This window comes from Aplidium turbinatum, chromosome 1, assembly GCF_918807975.1.
Source record: "Aplidium turbinatum chromosome 1, kaAplTurb1.1, whole genome shotgun sequence".
NCBI classification, from domain to species: domain Eukaryota; kingdom Metazoa; phylum Chordata; class Ascidiacea; order Aplousobranchia; family Polyclinidae; genus Aplidium; species Aplidium turbinatum.
This window is the reverse complement of record NC_137472.1, coordinates 46841778-46862057: the sequence shown is the minus strand read 5'-3', so window position 1 is coordinate 46862057 and position 20280 is coordinate 46841778. Positions and strand designations below refer to the sequence as shown.

Genomic DNA, 20280 nt, shown 5'->3' with positions numbered 1-20280 from the left:
TCGAACAAAAAGGTTGCTTGTGCAGAATAAAAGGATCCGGCCCTTTTCTTCTAAATTGTTGCGCAAATACACGCTGCACAGTCTTATTTGACTGTGTTCTAGCATACTCTAGTACAAAAAATGTTTTTTTACGCTATTGTATGGAATTTTTACATAACGAAAACATAAACGCCTGAAAAGATAACGCCTTACAATGAAAAGATAAAATTTTATGTCGTATCTGCAGATAGCCTACTGTTAAAATTTGAGATCGTATAAACGATAATTGGCAAAGTTGCAAGACTGTACAATGATGTCAAACTTTTTAAACACCCTATACTATTTACTGTACATAGGCCTAATGGCAAAAGCAAACTAAAAGACACCAAATTTACATACAACTGCAACCTTCAAAACTGTCTGTGGTTAGCCTTTGCTACTTTTCATCTAGCCTACTACTCGACATCTTCGTTTTACAAACGAAACAATTTCATGCATACTGCTGTTTGTTTGTTGAGCTTTGGGCTCTTTTCCTGAACTAACGGTTAAAGACGTTTTGAATCGCAATCAACTGTCGAATTTTTGAAGGGTTTCTCCTTGCTGTTCGAACGCAATTTTCTCAGCCGCAGAGAGCTGGTGGTTTTTCTCACGATACTGTAGCCAGAATGTTGAGCGGTTGCGAACGACGACCGAGAAGTAGTCTACCCTAAATCAACTCCTCTGCTGAGTGCCAAGAAGAAATGAGGTTTTTTACCGTTTTTAAAAGTCTTTGATATGACCCGAGGGGAAATCAAACTCACGTCTACCGACGCAGAGGTCGGCACTCAAACTACTAGGCCATTGAGCCTTTTGCGTGGTGCTGTTGATAGAAGTGGTTATGATATATTTACAGATCTCAAGTTTGGGAAATCCAAGAAATTCTTTTGCTTCAGAAAGAAAGTTAGTCCTTCCAAAACTACACGTTTGGTTTCACATTTAGGCCTAAGATTTTTCATTTATTGCCATATAAATTATATCACCAGCCCGAAAGGTAGGTAGAGCATTTTGTCCGGGAAAGAGAACGTACTCGTAGTTGCGTTGTACAGCAGAGTTCACTTTTTAGTGCAACAGTGCCATGAGGGTTTACTTTTTACCGCCATTGAAGTAGGTTGCTGTACTTGTTGTTTGTCATTCATCTTTGCACAGTGAAGCTTTCTGGTACTCACCAAGAAGTGATTAACAAAACGAATCTTGTCACGACCTTGCTTCAGCAGACGCTTTCTCGGTCCAGGAGTCAGCACTTCTTTAGTCAACATTTAACCATTCATTCAACGACACCAACCTCATAAATACTTCTCATAAATACGCCTTTCACGTTGATTTCTACCCGACGCTAATTAAACCACACTTTTGTCTTACTCATCAGAACACATTAACAAGAAAAATAAGGCAAAGAAAGACAGTTCCATAAAAGTGAGGGAGAAAAGATGTGATCAAGCTTGAAAGCGATTCTAATTTGTAAACGATAATGCATTGCTTTTATGCTTAAGGATCTCCGAATAGTCAACCCCACCGAATTGGTCTACCCAAACAATATCATTGTCGCTTGCTTGAATTTTGTCTCATCAAATATTTTCATCATAATTATATGCAATACAGTATATTCTATTGCTGAAGACTTGCAGTTTTTGCAATAGAGATAATTTGCTATAGATTAATATGAAATAATTTCTAAATGCACAAAGCAATATAAAATAATATTTGCATTTCACTAATAACAATATTTCTTTTCAAGGTAGGATATTTTTTACAACATGCACGTGGTTATTTTTTTAGCGTTGTTTGGTTCAGCGCTTGCACAGTGGGAACCTAATTTTGCTTCAGGAAGAGCAGGCATTGTTCATCTCTTTGAATGGCACTGGGACACCATTGCGGATGAATGTGAAACGTTTCTCGGACCGAATATGTTTGCAGGTGTTCAGGTGTGTAACTTTAAAAAAAAACTCACTGGACCTATGTCGATATTAGGTTACTATTTATCAGTGCCTAAAACATTTCATTTTTGTTTCTATTTTTTAAACTACGTTTCTTATCATTTACGTCAAAGCTAAAATATCATTGTTTGTTTGGGCTCTTCTACAGTTTAGAGTCTTTAGACTGCTTAACATCAACGTAAATTTGGTGTACGCTACTTAAAATCCCCTGTTACGTTATCTTGTATAAACAGTAACAAATAATATGATTGGAGTTGGTTGGTTTTTGAATCTTCATCCTCGGACTGACACAGCCTTGATAGGTTATTACTGGTAGTTTCGCATACTTGTAGAGGCTTTTGACTCAGGGCCGGTTACCGAGATTAGCAGAGTGAAGTTTTCTGATTGTTTTTGCCGGGGAATTATTCCATTCACTAGGTGTCGCTGAATGGAGAGCAGTCCTGAAATGCGTTGCTCAAACACACATCCGGAAAGTCGAATCAACTCCGCATGATCTTGAGCCGGGCGCGTAACAAAAATGCTCCCTAAACATACTTTTTTGTGTATTTGAAACGAAATTAAATACGCAATTTTAAAATGATTTTGAAAGATTGCTCGTTTCAAATAGCTACACAACGCTGACAAACAAATCTATCTATTCTATATCCATACCTTATGTCAGGCAAAGTGTTCACATCAAAGTGTGCATAATCGTGGTTTTCTCACAATTAAATCATATTTTACAACTCCGCTAGGTGTCACCACCCAATGAAAATCGCATCATTGACGGTCGACCTTGGTGGGAAAGATACCAACCGATCTCGTACATCGTTGGAACTCGATCGGGAGACAGATCTTCATTCGAGTAAATCACTTTCGATCGGCTTGGTGGCTTGTTTCGTTGTCATACATCCAAAGCAGATTCACAATAGTTTGCAAAGAGACTCGTAATTGACAAGGAAATTGTTTCAATACAAAATTAATAAATGAAATCCAAAAATTAGTAAACTAAGGCTACGGTAATGGACATTTTTTTTAATAAGTTTTACAATGAAAAAAGTAAAAAATAGCTAGAACTTAGTCGGAGCTTTGAACGTGACTGCAATTTTTAATCAATTTTTAATTTTTAATCCAAAGCTTAGTTTAATATCAAGCTTTAAAAAAATATTTGACTTTATGAAAAGATATATTTTTTATGAAGTTGTATAGATTATAACTGTCATAATTTCATTTGAGTGACCCTTTTTTGTCAACCCTGTAGTAAGAATACGTTTAAAATGTTATTTGCATTGGACGACACACGCAATATGGAGATTCTTGATTCACTACTTTATTATGAAAATCATTTTAGGAACATGGTGGACAGGTGCAATGCTGTAGGAGTCCGTATCTACGTGGATGCTGTCATCAATCACATGTGTGGAGATGGTGGTTCAGGTAAAGAAAGTGTATGTGCATTTAATTAAAAAGGGCCGTCAAAAATTAGGATTAAACTTGTTGTCATTTGAAATGCCAATTGTACTCGGCCTAAATTAGTTTCTCAATGGCCCGGCGGATTGTTAGGAACACCCCAGTACCCCAAAGTTTTACAAAAGTTTATAAAGGCTTACATATATTACTGTAATATCTGTATTAATATGTCTTTTGAAATGGGAAGAAGGCTGCCAGTGCTTTAAAAATTAGATTTTAGTATCATTATAAAAAAAATTGTCTGAAACGTATAAAACAGAGCAAACACTTCCTTTGAAAAGACAATAACCTGTAAAATCTTTGAAACACTAAAATAATGAAATCTTGTTTTGTCAGAATACAGTTTGATCAAGTTTTAGCTAAGTGTAAATAAGGGCTCTTGTCCAAAGTTATTTGAAAAATAAGTTCTTTGATTGAGTAATTTGAACATCAATTTCAACATCTAATTGTAAAAGGTTGCCAACTGCTATATTACAATTTTAAGTATGCTAAGTAGAAAACTTTGTGTACTGAATACTTTTTTGTAAAAACCAGCAGAAGTACTATTAGTGCTCTCTCATAAACTGAAATGCAATAAGCCAATAACCAATCAAAGTTGATTCCAAAGAAATGCAACAGGCTTAACATAAATGTATGATATAAGTTACTTACAACAACAGACATATTTAGCCTACAGCATTTGTATAGATGTTAAACAATAAGTGCTATTAATACTACAAAAAATGCTCAATGCCAAGCAAAAAGCCAAGCAGAGCGAATCACATCAAACAAAGTTATTCTTTTCTACACCTCTACAGCCTGTGTCACCCTAAAAGGGAGATCATCAAAATGTCCTTATTTAAAAAGAATATATTCTATTTGAATAAGAAATTATAGAATCTATTCTATTTAAATAATTCTATTGGAATAGGGACCTTCTGATGATCTCCCTTTTAGGGTGAAACAGGCTGTGTAGAGGTGTAGAGAATAATAACTAGGCCTACTGTATATTTGATGTACAGTATAAATTTTGACATATTCCAGCCAGTTTCATAATTTCTTACTTATTGTTGTAGGCACTGGAACTGCTGGCAGCTATTTTGATACAAACTCACGAGACTTTGCCGGTGTTCCGTATTCAGGCCTTGACTTTAACGACGGAAATTGTAATAGTGCATCTGGAAATATTGAAAACTATCAAGATGCCAATCAGGTGAATTTTTAAGCTACAGCTTAGTCTCAAAATCAGATCTATTTTACATTGATTTAACATCAGAAAACGTTTAATCAATGCAAAAATGGACACGTGTTAGCTGTGATTCGGCCGATACCAATTTCTTTCTTTAAACTGGTTATATGAGTAACAATCGTTTGATGTAAGGTAGCCATTTTGAAGAATATCCGGCTTTAGTGACATTAATTAATTTATTGCTGAAAAAACTAAACTTATATATCTTCTAATTGTGAATGTTTATTCGAAAAACAATTTTTTTGTATTTATGCATACTTATAAATGCTTGGGCTACTGACAAAAAGACCAAGCCTTGAAAATGAAGCTACGCGGTTGTTATTCCCTCAAGCAATTTTATTCATGAGTGCCGCAAATGAGCAGGTTGCTCATGCAGAAAATGAAACCTTCACCGCTGGATCTTGTCGTTTTCTAATTTGAAAAAGTTGAAGTCCCATCTGTTGAAGATATCTAAATGGAATAGGTTTAACTTTATTGTGGATTAAATACTGTTTTTGAAAGATTGTTCACAATTTATCAAGTAGAATATATATACCGCTAACAGGTGCGTAATTGCAAATTGGTCGGGTTGCTGGATCTCAATCAAGGATCGGATTATGTTCGAGGTGGGATATATTTTTGTCGTATTATGCCTTTGGTTTAAGATTTACACTAAATAAATAAGAGAGCGAGATATAAAGAAAACCAATCTTTAAGCTCACACCTTAGTTATTCCAGTGTCCTGCCAAAGACACATGCTCATGAGTTGTGACAAACCGGCGCCTTTCGAGCGCGTGTTTGGGCTCTCACCACCATTCAACTGACGTAAACCTACGTTACTTTAAATGATGATGAACAGCAGTCTAGTCATCTTTAAATCATATACTGTAGTGTGAGTGTCGTCAAAATAAAGTTATTAGTTGATGTTTGTAAAACGAGTATTAACATGTCTCAACAAAACGTCCAGGCAAAAGTAAATGCGTTTAAATCCTGTTTGTTGCTTAGTTTCATATACTTTGAAAGTTTTAGCTTCAAACATTTGAGGAGATATTGGCAAACAGCCATAATTTTCTTTTAGGAATTTGTTTTCGTTGAGAGTTTGTTTAATTCACAGCTATTTTTTATTATTATAAATCTTATTGTTTCTCGCAGTAGTTGCAACGTTCATCTGATGAAATTGAAAGTAAAAGCAATAACAAACAGGTTGATATATTGCTTCACTGACGTTCGCGCAACATGACAATGCGCATCCTCAGACCGAATAACATACAAAATACAAATTTACAAAGGTATATACTGCAGTGAGGTTGAAGGCAAAGTAACCGCTCACACATCTTTGGCTGACTTTTAAAATAATGTGTGTTTCATTTTTCTTGCCCTCAACCGCACTGCAGCATACGAGTATAACTTTGCAAATTTTATATGTTATTCGCTCTGAGGATGCGCATTGTCATGGTGCGCAAAACGTCAGTGAAGCAATACATCAACCTGTTTGTTGCTGCTTTTACTTCCACTTTCATCAGATGAAAGTTGCAACTAGTGCTAGAAACGATAATTGTTCTGATGAACACCCGAACTTCTCAGCATTCATAAATCTTGTTGTTTAGCAGAATTTTTGGTCTTTGTTTCAACGAAAGCAGGTTTAGTAGTAGTAGTTCAGTTTTAATCCGGTGATGACCCCGTTACCAAGGGTGGCCGGATTCACCTCTAAGTGCCGCAATCGTCTTCACACCCTGCCTCCACATCGATCTGTCTAACGCGTTCTCTCTTGTCAAGCTCACCTTGCTGCTTTCCTCTTCAACTTGCCTTTTCCACATTTTCTTGAGTCTTCCTTGTTTTCTACGACCTTCCACTGGTAACTCCAGCGCTCTTCTCAAAACATCATCTTCATCCCTTCTCAAAACATGCCCATCCCACCTTACTCCATTCGCTTTCGCCAACTTATCAACATTCTCATTCAACCCAAAAAAGTTCATTAGTTCTTCCGTATTTTTTTTGTCCATCAGCTTCACACCACATATTGCTCTCACCATCGCTCTCTCAGTTCGTCTTAAAATCGCCAATTCGTTTTCCTGTAAGCACCATGTCTCACTTCCGTATAGCATTGCAGATCTCACACAACTAGTATAAATTCTTCCTCTCATTTTCAACGGAAATCTTCTACCACATAACAACTCTCGACAATCTCTGAATTTCACCCAACTAAACCTTACTCTTGCAGTCACTGCCGCTTCACAACCACCACTGGCATTCAATCTATCTCCTACCATTCCTTTTTCAATCTTCTTGCATCTTTCACATTCAAAATCATCTCCGGATCTGCATGCCACTCTCTTCATCTTTGCACATCTTCCATGCACCCACTTCCTGCATTTGGTACCCTTAACAGAATTTGCCATCACTCTTCTTCCACATACACCACATGGGTCAATTTTGTTCATTGTGATTTCCCCTTCCGTTCCACTTATTACGACTTTTGTCTTTTTGATATTTACACGCATATCTTTACATTGAGGCGACTCCTTCCACTTTTCAAATTTCTTTCTCAGATCTTTCATTGTGTCACTCAACAAAACCAAATCATCCGCGTATAGTATCTCCATCAATGAATTTTCTCTTACACATTCGGTAATCACATCAATCACAATGGCAAAAATTAGAGGAGAGAGGACAGAACCCTGGTGTACAGTACACCCACCTTTACCGAAAACTCGTCTGAGAGGGCAGATCCAACTCGAACTCTTGTCCTTGCACCATCATAAAGACTCATTGTTGCTTGCACGAGTGCCTCTGGTATTTCTTTTTTTCTTATTGCCCATTCCATCACTCTTCTTAGAACTCTATCAAATGCCTTTTCCATGTCCACGAAGCACATGTACAAGTTCTTTCCCTTGTCCCGATATTCCTCTTGCAACCTCCTCAAAATAAAAATAGCATCTGTGGTTCCTTTCCCAGGCATAAATCCACACTGCATCTCGTCCAGCTTCACCACAGATTTTATTCTATTCTCCAACATCCTTTTCCACTACCTTCATTGCATGCTCCAACAGTTTTATTTCTCTATATGACCCACAATCTATTACATCACCTTTTCCCTTGAAGATGGGTATCACCACACTCGTTTTCCATTCATTTGGCATTCCTTTTAATATTTATCTTTTTGCTTGGAAGCAAGTGACGGAGACAATGTAGGCGACTTTAGATCAATACGCTTTAGATGTGTTTAAAATTTGGATTATGGCCTTAAACCAGTGTTTTAACAGTTAAAATTAGTCAACATGACTGACTAAACTGATTAGAAATTATGCGTAACAATACTGTATACGCCAAATTAACTTAAACTGTATATATGCTGATTTGCATCAAAATTGTCAGCAGCGACCCCATCTGATGCTACATTTATCTCACTGTTTAATTTCTTGACCATGTCATGCTACTTCTAATAAGCATTTACTACAATACCTCTATTTTTCTCGGTGAGATTTCGAACAACAATTTAACCATATGTCTGGTTAAAAATGTTTTTTTCGAATTGTTTTGTTGGATATCAATATCTTTAGCAAATTTTTTTTTTGAATTATGCTAAATTTCAGCTAACGTAAAACCGATAGCGGATCAAATTCATTTATTTATATTTATTTTTGCTTTAGGAAAAATTATCGCTTTCATGAATGATATGATTTCGATGGGAGTGGCCGGATTTAGAGTGGATGCTTGCAAGCACATGTGGCCAGGCGATTTGGACGCCATTTTCTCATCTTTAAGCGATCTTTCTACTTCCAAAGGATTTTCAGGCGGAAGCAGGCCATTTATATTCCAGGAAGTTATTGATCAAGGAGGTAAATATACAACATAAATCACCTTTTGTTACGCTGGAATGTAATGCTGCTGTAGACAGCTTATGTCGTTGACCTCGTGGTCTTTCGCTGTCATCCTGGTACTATCACCACATTCAAGTATTCATTTATGTATCTACTATTAACTTATTTATACGTGCTGTATAGTACTAAACCAAATAAAAAAGAATCTGGATCTTAATGCTATTTTATGAAACAGTAAACTTTTATTCAATCATACAAATTCAAACGTTTTGTCTGTATCATCATTAGTCCTACTTCGTTTTTTCTTCTTGGAGAGAGTTGGAAGTAATGCACCATTCTATATACCGTCAAGCAGTTTTGGCAGCATTTTTATAATTTAAGTTTGTCTATTTTGCGTAGTGTTTGATGTTCAAGTCATGTTGAGTCCGCATCTCCTTCATCCATTTATCTTCCCTTTTAGTGTATTATTGATCTTGTAACGAATTTTTATGTATTCTGTGTCTAAAATATGTCAATGTTTTTTTTTTAGTATTATTTTGTAACCGTATTTTGTTGGAATTGAATTAGAATATTTCTTTATCATTAATGACCGTTTACTTTTAAGGAAGTTTTTTAGCATTCTTCTGTAGACGATAAGTCCAAGACTCAAAAGCAAATTTTTATTTTTCCACCGATAACAATATTGTCCCTTTTGTAGCAGATGTAATCCTTAAAATTTCTAACTGTCTTGGAATTTTCGTGATCACAACTTCAATACATATCGGGTTTTATGAAATCAACACGAAGGCTAAAAGTGAAAGGTCCTAATGCACACACCTAGGCACTCAATCATTGTCACAAAACAAAATTATTTTTTTACTATCACTCACAGTCTCACACTGCGCAATGATACTGCTGTAGTGGTTCAAAAGAGACAATCGTAGCTAAGTTGTGTTGGATATTGTAAGAAGGCAAAGTTGCTTGCATATGGTGGGGCATAAAGTCTGAAGATCCGTAGCTATATGATTTTTTGGCAGGCCGTTGGCTTTTGACCTCTGACTTATAGGCAGTGATGTTAATTTCACTTGTTAATTAAACCCAGTTTTTCGTTAATAATGGTCTATTTGTCTACCATTTCCATGTTCTGTTTCCTAAACGGATAAGTTTTATCACATGCCTTGCCTATCTTCTAACTTAGTAGATAACCTGGGAAATAATCAATTTGTTTAATACCATTGAAGCGGTAGCCTGTTAGTGTAGATGCTGTAGTTGCATTTAAATACGGTAGGCCTAGTAGTTAAAAAACACACAATTTAATTCATACTGCTTTTATTTAATAATTGCAGTACAGTAGATCAAGTACATTTTTTTTTCCTTTAGGAGAACCAGTTAAAGCTAGTCAATACTACTACATTGGTCGTGTAACTGAGTTTAACTATGGAATCAACTTGGGGAACAACAAAAATAGCCTTCAAGTAAGATTGTAAAACTATTAAGGGTAAGAATTAATGCTTCGATTTGCAACCAAAGAATAAAAATATGTAGCTTACCGTATGGCTAGTAGGCTACTTTGTGAATCAATATGACGTGTGATATTCTCTGTTTTTTTTTTAATGTTTACTTCAGATTTTTGCGTTTGTTTTACTGCCAGCAGTCACATTTCCTTTAGACATGCGGGCTAATACAAATCGATATTTCAGTTGGAGGGCCACGGGACTAGCCTAATGCACACTAATTAACTACCCAGACCAGTTTTGGCCACACGCATGTGAAGTTTTTTAAATTTGAATGAAGTTCTTTTGTCACTTTGAGAAGCTTTCTGTTTGTCTAAAACTCTGCATTATGTGTGATTGCTATACGCATAATAACGCATGATTTTAATACGCGTGATTTAATAGAGCTGCACAACAGAAATAATAGCTACCTGAAGGTGATCTCTTGGTTAGTATATCGTGTTTGTGCAGTTGGTTATAGTTCAGCTTTTTCAACTTTGAAAAGTAATTATAACTGTGTAACCTTGCATGCGTAGAATTTGGGAAATTTTGGAGAAGCTTGGGGAATGATGCCGGATGGCAACGCTCTTGTCTTCATCAACAACCATGACAATCAGAGAGGACACGGTGGAGGAGGAAACATCGTCACCTTTGATGATCCTTACGGTACAAACAATTATTTGCTTTATGAAAGCATTGTGTTGTGAATTTTGTTTAGCTTATATTATCATATATTACTAAAAGATCTAAAAACTTAAAAGTATAACAAATAGTCATCGAATGACTTTAATAAACAGTTTGATGGCACAAGAAACTATAGGTTTTTAGCTCTTCTCTGTTTGCAGACCTAAAAATCTTGACGGCTTACATGATGGCTTGGCCATATGGTGTTCCTAGAGTAATGTCCAGTTATTACTTCAGGTAAGCAAACTATAGCTCGCTATCAAAAAACGACACTAAAATTCAAAGCTCACTGTTTGAAATAGTAAATTCTTTAAATAAAATAATTGATTACATTTCACCAATTTCACGATGGTTCCACCTTTAATAAACAACGATCTTTAAACTTCGATTCATTTGCAAAAAAGTGGCCTACAACTTCGTAGCCAAGTCGTGTCTGCAAAACCTTCTCCAGCAGCGAACCATTCAACGGTTTCAAAAAACAACAAGACTGTGCCATTTATTTTTATTTTTTAATGTGAAACGAAAAAGCACCATTGTGTTTTAAAATGAAACTGGTGGAGTTGAATGACAGTGACTAGCTTTAAAAGAAGCTTGAAGACGGAGTTAATGTTTTGAAAACTCAAAGTAAACAGTTTAATTTCAAAGATTACAAAACCTTGAAGAAAAAAATCACGTTTTTGTTTCATCGGTATACTTTCGAGTGCAAGGCAGAGTTTCGAAAAATTATGTAGGCATTTGAAGACCTAGACTAGGCTATTACTTAACTCTAAAGTTAAACAACAACCTGGATGACTCCGATTGTGACAATGAGCCATTGCTGATAAAAAGCCAAGCGATCTTCCGATCATCATCAATCGTCATCTCCGTTTGCACCAGATTTCGCATCAACATGGGCGTTTGTGCAAACTTTGCTGATACCGAATTTTGATCTTTTAGTGTGGCCGAACAGTTTTAGAACTTTTGATTTTATTGTTGCTGCAATTAGATGTAGCTTTGTCATTGTCAATGGATCTTATATTTTGATGTGGTCAAGTAGCCTTTGCTGGTCATCTTCTGATATTACAAGCTTATTTGCTTGCATTCCTAGCAGTGGGAAAAATTGAGCGATGTTCTGTAAACTGTGTTGGAAAATAAAATTACACAAGAAGTTTGCTGTTATATTAGATCCACCTATCCTTTTAGGCATTAGGAAATGGAAAGTTATCCGGCAAATAATATTATTTCAGGAAGCAAATTTTGTAGGAAATAAGTGAACTCAATAGCAACCGTTAGTAGTAAGCAAAGTATAATTACAATACACTAACAGATTAACAAAATAATAAATTCTAACGAATTTGGCAAGAACTTTTGGCCTCATCAGGATAGTTTTTTCTAATACATCCAAACGAAAAGACGTTTGATTTTATTATGTTGTTAGTCTGTTAGTGTATTGTATTTGTTTTGAATAATGCTATTCAATCCTATTAAGTTATTGTCAGACATCTGTTTATGATATTGTAAAGTTACTTTTCTCCCAAAGCTATAGTAAGTCTAATTAATATGATGAGACGACAATAACAAAACCTTGTGTAGCCTACTCTTGAATTAACAACTCTGGAAAAAACTGGTTGTTCAAATGTATTTCTGAAGTTTACCCATTTTATTTGTGTTGAAGCAATTCCGATGAAGGACCACCGCCAAATCAACGAAGCGTGAATGCTGATGGAAGTTGTGGAAATGGATGGGTCTGCGAACATCGCTGGAGACAAATCAAGAACATGGCAGCCTTTGCAGCAGCAGCGGCAGGTCTAGAGCTCTCATGCAAATTTAACAAAGGGCAATGTTTTGTTGCTTGTAATACAAATTGTATCAGGAATGTGATCTGAATAGACATAAACAAGAAAAAAAAGCCTATTTTGTAAATTCGCCTCTTTGCTGAGATCTAGTTATTGTAGTAAGCTATAAAGTGTATGTGTTAAAACTAAGTGTAAGCCAAACTTGGAGTTTAGGTTATCACTAAGAAGAGTTTACAAAAATAATATTTCATTCTTTGTTTGTACAGGTCAACCAGTGTCTAATTGGAGAGGAGAGAATAACCAAATAGCTTTCTCTCGCGGAAATAAAGCTTTCCTCGCCATAAACAATGCCGGCTATACCATGAGTGGCTCCTTCGCCACCAGCATGCCATCGGGAGATTATTGTGATGTCATTCACGGCGACTTTGTTAACAACGCTTGCACTGGTAAGTGTGAATGACGAAAGAATAAACAAAGCTTTTTGTCTTTGCAATTTAAGAAAGCTTTTCATAATAATCTGGAATATGAGCTTTTTGTAATCACAAGAGCTTTTCGTGATGAATGACTTGCTTTCCGCTTTACTGTAAGAAAGAAAAGCCATAAATGACCAGAGCTATTTTTTTTTAATTCCTTGCCAGGTTCTTGCATCTCTGTTGATGGAAATGGAAATGCTAACATTAACATCAGTCCTAGCGAAGATCCATTCATCGCTATTCACGTGAATGCGCCATGTAATTGCCCATCTGGTGATTGCGGCCCTTCAGGAACTGTAGCTCCACCCACTGGAGGTTTGAAAATTATTGCGTTCGATAGTTTGCAACCAAACTAGGACTTAGTTAGTCTACGGGTTTGTCTTTTTTGTATGTTCTACATAAAAATGTGCATCAATTAGTAGGCAGATTTATGATTTTGTAAAGATATCACTTTTAACTGCCTTATCACATTCTCTGGGTGCTTTTCGGTTGTTGCATCACGACAACAATTATTGTAAAAGCAGATAAACAACCAGTTATTTCTTTTATTAGGAGAAGAATGTACCAGCTGCCTCAGCTGTTCAAGTAAAGTTGACTGCGGACAATTGGGAACCACTCAATCTGAATGTGAAAGTACAGGTTGTCTCTGGTGCCCAGCTAGCTCTGGTAGCAGTGATCCTTGGTGCATTTACCGAAGTAGCACAACAACTGACGGATCTCCATCCTGTACTGTTGATGTAAGCTTAAACATGATAACATAGTTACACGCTAATGACTAGTTTTTAATGGTGGTTAACAATGTTTCTTAAGTTTGTTTGGTTTCTAATTCTTTCAGCAGTTTTTTGCTTTGCCGCATTAAACTCATGATACTTAATCAATTTACTGTCATGTGCTCTTCGCATTGATTGTAGATATAGTATATCAATAACATAAGTTCTGTTAAAAGTGCTTTGCAGAATTACTACTTTTCGACGCATTAGCTTGAGAAACCGTAGCATGACTAAGGTCATTATGACCAATTGGTTTACACCCAAGTGCGACAAAGAAGCCGGATATGTGTGTAAAAAAAGTGTTAAATATATGTTACACTTTCCACTTGTTTCTTACTTTCAAAGTCGCGTTGCAAGTCATAAAGGTCGCAAATGATTTTTGTGCTGACAAAAATGTCATTTGAAGCCCCTGGATTAAATTTGATAGCCGAAGCAAAAAGAGAGACGTAAGCTAACAGATCTTTTTTGTGCATTTCAAGTTTTAAGTTGTAAAAAGTATAGACATACATTACGTGTTCACTTGAAACAGTTTTCAACACTAAGAGGATACCAAAATTAGTCAACCTCAGACAATAGTCTGTGTCGGAACTTCAAAACCTTTTCAAATCTCAAGTTTGCAAAAAGATAGAAAACGTCAGTATAAAGCTTCAAAGTTAAAATACAAAACTAATGCAATTTACTGTAAATAATAGTAATGATAAGTGACTGAACAAATAACTGCAATACGCACTGATCTAAGTACACACACAGCTGATGAACAGATACCAAAGGCGTTAACATTTTGTTATAACGTATACTAGAGTGTAATCACGACGCTGTATTTATACCTTTCCTAAGTAAAGAATCACTTGTATATGGAAAAAAATTATCGAAACTTTTAACACTAGTAGCTTTTTTTGCTAAAATATTCCGTTCCTCAGTCTCTTCGTTCTAACGGTGTCTATAAATTCACTTGTTGGTGTGAAACGAACCTGACATACATAGGTATGTCCACAAGACATATGGCTACAAGAGCAAAGGAACACCTAAATTTGGCAGATATCAGCAAACACAGTGCAATCCAACCCGATAGATCAGTTGGTTAGCGCGTGACTTCGTGAACGAGGAAGCTTCAAGATCAAGCGGCGATGGTTCGACTCTCGGGTTGTGCGCTTGAGCAACGCACGTTAAGGACTGCTTTCCAGTCAGTGGCACCTCATGGATGGAATAATTCCCCGGTAACAAGACTTAAACAATCGGAAACTTCACTTTGTCAATCTCGGTGACCGACCCTGCGTCAAAAGCAGTGGCGTAGCTAGGGAATGTGCCGAAATGTGCCGCCCGGGGCGGATTCAGATTTTGCCGCCCCTTCAAGAAAAAGCATGTGAAAATGACATAAGTTTTTTTATCAGATTATAATGAAAATCAAAATCGTAGTATGAAAGTGCCACCCCCAGACGTGCCGCCCGGGGCGGTCCGCCCCCCCCCCCCCCCCCTAGCTACGCCACTGGTCAAAAGCCTCTACAAGTATAAGAAACTACCAGGAATGACCTATCAAGGCTTTGTCAGTCCGAGGATAAAAATTCAAAACCAAATCAAACCAATTAAAGACCGCATATATGACAGCAGTATCTTTTGTGACGTCAAATTTACATCAGATTTGTTTGGAATATTTTAAAACTGTCAAACAGAATTTGAAACCAAAATTCACGATACACTTCAAATAAACCAACGCAAACCTCAACTCTAGAAGCAGTTATTCGCTGGAGGGACATCTGTTTACTGAATTTATGTTAGACTACGTTTGCTTCTAGTCGTGTGATAACACTTGAATATGCGTTTCCCGGCAGACGAGTGTAGCAAGAAATGACAGCGAGAGACACGTGTTTTGCTGAGGCTGTTCCATGAGGCTGGGCTCATCGGTGAGTCGTCAGGTTGTGCTGACGCCAGGAAGATCGCTCCTTCTCTACTCTAGTATACGTCAAAACAAAATGTTAACACCTTTGGTATCTGTTTTGCAGTTGTGTGTGTACTTAGCCCAGTGCGTATTTCAGTTATTGGTTCAGTCACTTATCATTACCATTAGGCTAATACAATTTACAAGCCCATAGGCTGATATCGTATTTAGAGAAAAATTCATCAAGGAAAAGGGTACTTTTCCCTAAATAAAGCGTTGTTCCCAATTTTCCACAAAAAGTAGTTATAAGTGGACACAAACACATTTTATCTTAAAGTAGGCTATACAGATTTGACAGCTGAATTGACCATTAAAATATACAAATCAACAAGTTTACTGGTCTCTTCTTTGCAAAGGATCAAAAACCTAATAGGCTACTACCCTTTTTAACTCTGTCCTTAGTCTAAACGTAACAAAAACCAAAAAAAAAAATCATTTTAAAAACACAAAAAGTTGATATCTATCCAATGCCTCAATCAAAATGAAAATCCGTACCAATGATCGATTAAAATTGATAAGCCGTGTAGCTTTACTCAATGTTACAAAACTTAAAAAAACAAACAATCAATTGAAGCGTAACTTCAAGTGGCACTGGTTTCAGTGTAAATTTATTCAATGTGTATTTATAATCACTAGTCAGTGATCTTCGAATGAAGAAAGTGCATGATTACTTTGATTAGCCTAAAGTGAAACATATTAATGTTTAAACTGCAGTGATTGTTTACAGAAAGTACGTTTAAATGCATGAGATGGCATAAATATCACAAAGTGGTGCATTTTTTAATTATTTGTTTGTGGAAGGCATGCGTACGTGAGACGGCACGGATGTGAAAAACTTATTGCTTCCTTTTTAAAAAAATTTCTTTATAAAAAAGGAAGTTGACTGTTTGTTTGGTATTCATTTTATTATTATTTTACCGGTTTCGTACACTTTAGCCCACTTTGAATCTAATAAAAAAAAAAATATATAGAAAAAGTAGTTGAAATGCTCAACCACTGTAAGGTTACCGAATTTGATGAGTGGTTTTTTAAGAGTTTAAGTTTTGAAATGTTAGTAGTACAAAAAATGGCTTCAAATATTCATATTGCTCCTAAATCATGTTTGTTTGTGACACGTATGCCAGTGAAAAGTTTACTTCTGCTGTTTTTTGTTTGAAAAAAAATTCTGCTATTGTTTTTAGTTTTTTATGAAAGCCGTTTTCTTAATGTTATCTCAAAATCAACCAAAGTATGACTCGGTCCTTTTTAAATTATCAAAAATTTGAAATTTGTATCAGCATATATCAAAAATGTGAAAAATGCAATGGGTTACCCCAAAGCGAAAACATCGCTCACTCAGTCATATTTAAGTTAACAATTAAATTAGACCATTTTAGTGTTAATACACGTATGATATGAACTGTAAAGTATACAGTATCTTATACATTATAAGAAAATGTGAGGACACTTCAGAAGGAATTACAAAAATCCACTGCTATCTGGGAACCATGAAACGGAATGCAAACGAAAGTTTGCGCTGATTTTGTTGCACAAATATTAAGAAAAACAGCCAGCAGAATAATTGCAGCTTTTCTCACTACTTTCAAATATCCAAATCCCCAAAAATAGACAAATAATAGTCATATTCCGAAGTATCACTTCATTTGAGCTACAACCTATCCACTTTCCTTTAATTAATATGCAAAAGCTACTCAATGCTTTGTCAAGAAATAGATCATTGACATTCCGTCGTTAGCAAAGAGTGTTTTAGACCTCCCTTAAGTTTTTTTTTACAAAATCTATTACAACCTTGGTCTTAATTTGATAAATATAGTCAAACACAAAACGCGTGTTTTACAAATTGTACTAATCCGACACAAAGAAAAGCTAAAGCGACCAAAACAGGTTAATCTTTATCAAAGATTTTAAGAGGTAATCCCCCTACACCACATCCCCTACAAGCCTGATAACTTTTTAGGATCTCAATTGTTACATTGTTTGTTTGTTCTTTCAGAGTTTTTGCTAGGAAATATGAGCTCGCCAGTTTCTTTTTCTAGTTTCCTGCTGTTAGCGCTTATTATTCTTATCTGGCCGGGTGAAGTCTCTTTTAGATTATTTCAATGTATAATTAATAAAATTAATGTGTTTGTGAGATAATACGTAAAAACAAGTAAAAAGCTTTTCTCAACCAACAACAAAAATAATGATAACAATACACATTTCCTTTCAGGATTTCTCAAAGCAAGATTGCGGCTACATGGGTATCGATCAAGCGCAATGCCAAAACGAAGGCTGTTGTTGGGCTGAATCCAACACATCTGGCACACCATGGTGTTTCTACCCAGCATAAACTTCTGACAAATAGCTGAAAATATGTAATCGTACAGTAATGCAGTAAAACTTAAAGTGACAAAATACAAATAATTTGATGAAGCAAGGATTTATGCCTTATACCTTATCAGAGCAGGTCTACAATAAAATACAAGGACGATATGAAAGAAGTTGTTTACCAGTATAGCAGGCCTGCGTAAGGAGTAATGAGTATAGTCTGTGATTGATGGAACAAATTCTTGAAAACATAAACAACTCAAGAGGACATGAATCTACCGCGTAAGCTACGTAGTGCTTCGTTTGCATTCTTATGCATTTGACAAGTTAGAGTAGTGGGCACAATGTTTTCGTGTTTAAATTAAGAGGCAAAAATCTTTGCGAGTGAAATCATCCAAGTCAATTCAATTATTTAAATTGTATTAATAAAGTGTTCACAATCGTACATGAAAATTTAAAGTTTGTAGACTAGGCCTTTTGTCGACAGTTCCACAATGCGGTAAAAAAAACTTTTATCAAAACTAACTTCTGAAATCTGCTCAATCCTATTCAGCACAGTTAAAAAATAAAATATGTAGTGTTACACGAAAGACATACAGGTTATAGTTCGGTTGTCAGGGTTCGCCAAAGTTCAGTAGCTGACACGAATGGGTGCCGAGATTTCAATCGAAAGAAGTGCTCGCTTGGAGGACCGTGGACGTTAAAGCTGAGGAGATAGTGTTACTCCAGTGTTTTTGATCCAGATCAAAAAGTGACTTTGCTATGAAATTTGTGCTTGAAATGTTCTTGTTCTTAAAAATCAAAATTTTTTCTTTGCTATGAAAATCAGCGGTCTGAACTAAAGTGTGATATTTTTTTCAAAATATAATTTATTTTTGTTTGGGGAAATAATAATACAAATTTATAATACAAATTAATTCTAAAAAAATACACTGCAAGGAGAATAGTAGACAGCTTATCAAAGTTTAAGAGCCCTACTTTTATCGTTTGTTTTTTATAGCAAGTATGGACCAACCTCTAATATGACAATAGCAAGATTGACCTGAGCTTCCATCACCTATCAAATTACTGGAGACTTGAAACCATGTTTAAAACCGTAAAATTCTCAGTGTCATGAATAATTTTTATTGGTATTGTCAAATAGCTTTAGTTTTTCAAACCTTTTAATATACTTAAAGTAGGCTACATTTGGAAATTTATACGCAAGGTGCTTTCAAAACCTGTTAACTTCTGAACTGCAATAAATAACTTTTGCCAATTAGGCCTACTTAGATCAAATGTTATGCAAAACTAAAATTTTTTCCGCGAAGGATTCTATTTACTGTAACACAACAGTCTTTCATTTGCGTGTCATCACAAGAAGCGACAACCAATAAAAAATGATCACAAAATCCTAATGAAGCCTACTATATATAACATTTGGTTCATTTCATCATTTGCTTTCAGGTTTCCTCGTTTTGAGTTATGCTTTGGTAAAAGTCAAAACAATGAGGCAGTACGACTACTGCATTTCAAACACACTTTTCGTTGGAACATGATACATGGCAGTGGTCGGCTCACAGGCCACAGTCCAATGGCTCACTAGCAAGGTAGGCCTACCAAAATTTCCGGTTAGAAAATCGGTTCCTGCCTGTATCTTACGTTAGTGTGCACATCAGTCATACTCCATAGTCCCGCTGCCAAAGAAAGCAATCAAAGTGAAACACAGATTGAGAAAAGTTTTTTTTCGTCCATGCTTTTAGTTTACTTTCAGTTAGCCACGCACACAAAAACGCGTTTGCTTCTTAAAGGTTCAGTTTGTTGAGCTTTTCAAGTAAATATGTGTCGCTAAATTAGTAAGATAAACATCAAAAGCACCAAGCAATATCATAAACCAACAAACAAAAGGAAGCGGATGCTCGGTAAGAAGTGTTTATACTTTATGTGTGTGCTTTTACACGTATCATATCAATGTTGATTTAACTCTTTTTTTTTTATTGAATTTTGCCTATATAAAGAAGTATTCAAACTTTTTTCGCTGCATGCCCCAATAAAGCAGTAGCTCATCGAGACGCGCATCTCACTGCGTTGTGTTGAAGTGTAATGAATACAACGGATAGATGGTTGTCCTTTTTCTTTCAAGATGAAATAAGGACAAAGTGACAAAGCAATGCCATCTGACACAAGACTATGTTTTGAAGTGTTTACAATGCAGTAGCGAAAGTTTTTTGTTGAAAATTAGCTTGATTGTAACCCTCGGAACAATAGCCTACGATAAAGTTTAAACTCACTTTCAAGTTAGTTCTTAAAAATTATTCTACTTGTATTTCATCTTTATCTTTAAAATAAACTTGACCTTCTATATAAAACATGCATTCTTTTGTAGTATTAATAACCACTTATCGTAAAACATACTTCTATTGATCTACATTTTAACAGAAAAAATATATTTTAA

The 20280-nt window shown here is 35.7% G+C and overlaps 1 protein-coding gene across 1 annotated transcript; it reads left to right on the top strand.

Moving 5' to 3' along the window:
* The first annotated feature begins 1759 nt into the window (after positions 1 to 1759).
* Positions 1760 to 17938, top strand: LOC145781287 (alpha-amylase B-like). Its single transcript, XM_082593065.1, has 14 exons — positions 1760 to 1940; positions 2687 to 2796; positions 3283 to 3368; positions 4457 to 4593; positions 5174 to 5234; positions 8259 to 8447; positions 9789 to 9883; positions 10438 to 10567; positions 10747 to 10822; positions 12240 to 12370; positions 12627 to 12806; positions 12999 to 13148; positions 13386 to 13570; positions 17749 to 17938. Exons 1-14 carry the CDS (start codon positions 1773 to 1775, stop codon positions 17866 to 17868), a joined length of 1818 nt encoding a protein of 605 aa, XP_082449191.1. The 5' UTR covers positions 1760 to 1772; the 3' UTR covers positions 17869 to 17938.
* Positions 17939 to 20280: the final 2342 nt, after the last annotated feature.